This window comes from Sinocyclocheilus grahami, unplaced genomic scaffold (assembly GCF_001515645.1).
Source record: "Sinocyclocheilus grahami isolate Dianchi unplaced genomic scaffold, SAMN03320097.WGS_v1.1 scaffold93.1, whole genome shotgun sequence".
Classification (NCBI taxonomy): Eukaryota; Metazoa; Chordata; class Actinopteri; order Cypriniformes; family Cyprinidae; genus Sinocyclocheilus; species Sinocyclocheilus grahami.
Window position 1 is genome coordinate 1,164,541 of NW_015505272.1, and position 6,000 is coordinate 1,170,540.

General features: G+C 33.9%; 1 protein-coding gene across 2 annotated transcripts in view; it reads right to left on the reverse strand.

The window, feature by feature from the left end:
• Positions 1-6,000, reverse strand: part of msh3 (mutS homolog 3 (E. coli)) — a 59,457-nt gene that overhangs the window by 31,103 nt on the left and 22,354 nt on the right. For both annotated transcript variants that reach the window (XM_016275326.1, XM_016275325.1), the window contains exons 10-13: positions 4,199-4,307; positions 3,231-3,315; positions 1,974-2,083; positions 15-147 (exon numbers count right to left, since the gene is read on the reverse strand). In XM_016275326.1, coding sequence (XP_016130812.1) covers positions 15-147; positions 1,974-2,083; positions 3,231-3,315; positions 4,199-4,307 — 437 coding nt within the window. The remainder of the gene's footprint in view (positions 1-14; positions 148-1,973; positions 2,084-3,230; positions 3,316-4,198; positions 4,308-6,000) is intronic.

Genomic DNA, 6,000 nt, shown 5'->3' on the forward strand with positions numbered 1-6,000 from the left:
AAAACAGGCATTACTTTTTTGTGGTAGATACTGCAAAGTCCTCTCTCGAGGTCAGGTAGACGAGTTAGCAAAGACTGGAGAGAGGGAAGGACACTGGACTCAGAACACAACATTTCTGCTACTGCCTCCTGTCGAGCCTGGATATCACTGAGAGAGAGAGAGAGACAGAGAGAGAGGATTTGAAAAATAGTATAAACAGAAGCAAGCAAATCAGTAGGGACTGTAGGAATTTGTCAACAGATGCTATGTACACAAACCAGATAAACCACTGGAACTAAATAAGGCCTGTATCAAACAGCACACCTAAGTGAAGCAGGATCGTAACTATCAGCAGATCACATTGTGTTTTCCCGCTGTGTAATACAGATGTGATGCAGTACACAAAATAAAGACATTTCTGAGTTACTACACCAAAGTACTTAAAGAAACACTTTCTTTTAATAAAGGCTATAAATTATAAAATGGTTATTAAACTTGAAAGGTATTTTTCTTCCCGAGAGAATAGCCAAATTACTTCATTTTACTTTATAAAAGCATATATTAAAACAAAAAGACTGTGTTGATAAGTTTATGACCAAAAGTGTGCGCTGGACTTCAGTGGTATCAAAATGCATTTTAAACAATGTTTGGAAAAGAAAGTCATTTTTGTTTTGCAGCAGAAAATGCCTTTTGATACCACCGAAGTCCAGCGCACACTTTTGGGAATGCCTTGTTTTTTAATCAGTCAGTACTGTAAGTAAATATAATTTTAACCGATAGTTTGCTGCATCTTTTAAGAAGTGGCTTTATGGGCAATACAGTTCAAAAGATGTTTTAATATTTTTGAAACAAGGGTGCATATATTTGATCAAAAATACAGTAAAAACTGTAATATTAGGAAATATTAATACAGTTTAAAATAACGGTTTTCTATTTTAAAATATTTTAAATTGCCATTTATTCTTGATCAAATCAGAATTTTCAGCAGTCATTAACTCCAGTCTTCAGGGTCACATGACCCTTCAGAAATCATTCTAATATACTAATTTGATGCTCAGGAAACATGTCTTTTTATTATCTATGTTGACAACAGCTTAATACTTTTGTGGGAAAAAAAGTAGAATTTTCTTTCAGGATTTTTTTTGAAAAATAGAAAGTTGAAAAGAACAGCATTTATTTGAAATGGAAATGATTTGTACCTTTATTGCCTTTACTTTCACTTTGGATCATTTTATTGCATTTTTGCTGAATAAAAATAATTTATTTCAAAAACATAATGACTCCAAACTTTTGAATGGTACTTATGAGGTTGCATTGCCCAGTCCTTCCACAGACAACACACCAGCATTTCCATGGAAATTCACATTCAGTGGCATGATAGTCTCAATTTAAAAATGCTCCCTAACATGTCTGTTAAGAGGTTTGGCAGGAAAATACGTGGATTTAAGATTAAATTGTTATGGAATCAAATATTTATTTTTCTCCACAAACATAATCGGATTCTTTGTAGGCATGCATTACATCACACACAGATCTAAACAATCCTTCACAACCTTTAAAAGGCGTATAAAGATGGCATCAGACAGACAGTGCCTTGCCAATTTAATATTTGGGAGATAAAACATAAATATTGAATTTGAGTAATAACCAAAAAGAAGAAACCTCAGATTAAAAACTTGCATTTATGGCAGGTTATCCATTTTTATATGCAGTAGCGTTTTCCCATAATCCATGGGAGATTTTTCAAACGAGCCAGAACGGAATTGTAATCCCACCACTGGCTGAAAAGAGGGCTGGCAGAGTTCCTCTGTTTTCAAAATATTCTAGGACTAGGATTAACCAAGGCTCAGAGTTTAGAGCTCAATATTATCTGTAGTGGTGTAGTGAAGATCTGGGCACGCCACATCTATTCAACATTGCAAACACTCTGCATCTTCCATACTAGCATTCAAATCACTTTGATTACTGAATAATACAATTTAATATTGACTCACATCACAGACTTCAGCGGCTGGCTCACCCACTTTCTTAACAGTCTATTCCCAAATGGAGTTTGAGTGTGATCCAGAACCCACAGCAGACTGCCTTTTACTGAACCTGTGGTCTGACAGCCATGAAAAAGAAGTCATTATGAAATCAAACCAACATCCTAGATAATAGATCAATCACTTGGTTAACAAAACACAAACACCCATGTTATTATCCAAGGTAGAGAAAAATGGCATAATTATATTATGTTGTTATATTTACACCCTAATACTAAATAAAAAGACAGTTTTAAAGCGAAGCTGAGAGGTAAAATTAACTAAGTCTTAATATCATAATGTAAAGTTACATTTCTTAAACAGGATTTTTATTTAAATGTGATGTTTTTGAGTTGGATTTCCTTCAGTCCACGTCTGACAAAAATAGTCAAATGGATGTTTTGTTCTCCAAATATGCCTTGCCTAGTAATTTTTTGCCTAATACTGGCATTCAACTCACTAAAAAATTAGTTGAAAGGTCATAGGTTTGAACCTCACAGAATAAATGGATTATCTCGGCAAAGGAGAAGTGCTCACTAACACAGATTTAGATAGATTTGTGAACAATATTTGAGAGAAATAGGCCTTTTGTGTACATAGAAAAAGTCTTAGATCTTTGAGTTCAGCTCATGAAAAATGGGGGCAAAAACAAAAGTGTTGCGTTTATAATTTTGTTCAGTGTATATACTTAATATTTTTTATTTAGTTCAATTACTTCTTAATCTGAGACCACTAGCAAGAAATGCTTGTAATTTACTTTTTTATTTATATTTTTCAGCATAACATAATTTGAGTGAAAAGATTAAATAAAAAAATACATTTGTTTCCCCTTTTGCTTTAGTGGCTGCTGGAGATGATCAGCATCTTGAGCTTCAGCGGAAGAACATCTGACAGTCACATAACGCTCGTTTACACAAATTTACTGTTTGTCAAAATTAATTTTAATTCGCATCTAAAATGCAGAAACTGAAATGTATTTCTTATTTACCAACAATGTTTTCTTGGATTTTTGTACAGAAACAAGACTTCACAGAACACTGATGCACATAGTCATAAATAGACACTCTGAAGAATCACTTTAGACACGTATTATGTAAATAGCAATGTTTAATGGCTGAGCACAAGTGACCATCAGATCACCCAAGACGGATGTTAGTACTAGGTGTAAACAGTACGACTGCTTGTGTAAATTATTCAATCACCCATGTTTTCCTCAGCTTGACTGACCTGGTTGCACAGGATCTCCAGGTTCTTCATGGTAGCAGCACTGAGCTGCATATGGTCAGCGTCACTCGACAGCCGCTTGAACGAGCTGCAAACATCACAACACAACCAAAATGTGCTTTCCACATAAACAACTCCGGCTTGATAATTTCATCTTTGCACTTTTTCACATCTTTGAAAAAGTCAGACTAGCAACAATACACAGTCATGACAAACTATTAGGTAGCAAGGCCCTATTTCAGCTAATGATGCATGTTAATTAAGGCCCTTTCAGAAAGTCCGCGAGGTCAACGCCTCTTATTTTTCTTTAAAGAATGTGCTTAATCAGTCTGTAATTACAGGACGTTTCTAAACATTCACACATCAGGGGTGACACTCTGCTAGCATAATGATTCAGATTTGGCTCGGTTTCCCGCAGCTACGCTATACTTGGATAAACGAAGGCCCTTGTTAATACCTATGTGCCTGATGGAAGTAGGTGTGAGATGTGTCTACTTCTCTTTTTATTTGTCTCCTAATAGGTTCACGCTATGCCACTGGATTCATCAATGTGTTTAAAGCAAAAGCCAACAAGAAAGTGTAGGTGTAGCAGACACTGACTTATTCAGGAAATACACAGTGAACACATAGTTAACACTGTTGAATTTGCTATATTATTATTCAAATATTAATTTTTACCACACAATAAGCACTGTCAAAGCACAAATCCAAACTTACAGAAACAGAAACCACAGGGAAAAGCAGAAAAAGGATTTACACAAATTCAAATTTGCCCTTTTTTCTGTCATCAAATTTACATGTTCTCAGGCCTAGTCCCCATTCACTTTCATTGTATGGAAAAGAGCAGCTGGAACATTGTGCTAAACTACTTAATCATTTTGCATTCCACAGAATAAAGAAAGTCATATGGGCTTGGAGCAACATTAAGGTGATAAATGATGACAGAATTTTCATTTTTGACTAAACTGTACCTGGAACATAGTAAAATCTTCTCTAGCTTAAACTCAGTCAGATACTGGATCACAGGACCAAGACAGCAAATGATGGGGCTCTCCAGACCCATACAGAGGGAGTAGGAACCTATTTCGAAAGAAAAAAAAATAATTGGTAAAAACGTACTATATTATTTAATTGTACTGACTAATGTTTTGTGCTTTTAGCATAAATGTGCAATTGGACAGACTGAGTTGGCGCCAATTCACGCGTCTTAAAAATATGTTTTAAAGTTTCTGCCTTTCTGTATACACTACCAATCAAAACTTTGGGGCCAATACGATTTTTTTTTATGAAATTAGTACTTCTATTCAGAAAATATGCATTAAATTTGGTCAAAACTGACAGTAAAAAATTTAGAATGTTAGATTATTAGATTTCTATTTCAAACAAATAATGTTTTTTTCTGTTCTTTCTATTGATCAAATAATCAAAAAATCCCGAAAACAAAACTATTAAGCAGCACAACTGTTTTCAACATCGAGTGCAATAAATGTTTCATAAAAACTCAATCAGCATACTAACAAGATTTCTGAATTTCTGTATACTTTCCATCACAGGAATAAATTGTAATAATATTTCACAAATATTAATTGTAAAATGTGTGAAAATTAGTTTTAAATGTATTTTAAATCAAGTAAATTCAGCCTTGTTAAGCATAAGAGACTTAAATAAATCCTTTAAACTCTGGTGTGTCACTGTCAAGATTTCTAGATTTTCTACTCACATAGAACAAATCTGCAAACAAAAGATTTACTGAGCGCTCTGTGTAAGGTTGTCACAATACCGATATTTAAGCAATCTATATAAACCATGGAAATTCGTAATTCTTTCTATATACCAATTTTGACATCATATCAAAATCGAATGTTTTTGAAATCACTTGTTATTGAATGTCAATAAAAATACTAACTAATTAAAATAAAATAAAAGCATGTAGTCTTAAATTATTTCTTAATTAAGCAAATGTTGCTGATATTCTTTCCCAAGTAATTATTCAAGTTAACAGTCAGTAATTAAATAATTAGTAATTAAAAACTTTTTTCAGTTATCTAATAGCAGTTTCAAGTGTTAAAGTAAATATTAAGAAAATGAAAATAAAATGCAAAATTCACCAAATGTGAAACAGAACTACTGAAATCAATTAGATATAAATATGAACATAAATTCAATGCTTTGTAATTAGCTTGAAGTAAAGGGGTCATATGACGTTGCTAAAAAGAATATCCTTTTGTGTATTTGGTGTAACGAAATGTGTTTATGCTGTTTAAGGTTAAAAAACACATTATTTTCCACATACTGTACATTATTGTTTCTCCTCTATGCCCCGCCTTTCTAAAATGCGTTGATTTTTACAAAGCTCATCGGTCTGAAAAGCGAGGTGTGCTCTGATTGGCCAGCTATCCAGTGCGTTGTGATTGGCTGAATACCTCAAGCGTGTGACGGAAATGTTACGCTCCTTACCATATTGTGATGCCATCTCCCAGTGTGACGAGACAAAACCGATAAAACCCATTATAAACGAGGCATTTGTTGCATCCAGTGGGGACATAATTACTGATTATAATGACTTATACTATCTTTTTTACGCGTTGCGTTGCGTATTGCGCCACGTTAACATAAAACCATGTCTGCATTTGTGATTGGAGAAACGACAAACAACAAGCGCTACTCTACACTGCTCAAAACTCTTCTTTAAAGGGGTCATATGATGCGATTTAATTTTTTCCTTTCTCTTTGGAGTGTTACAAGCTCTTGGTGCATAAAGAAGATCTGTAAA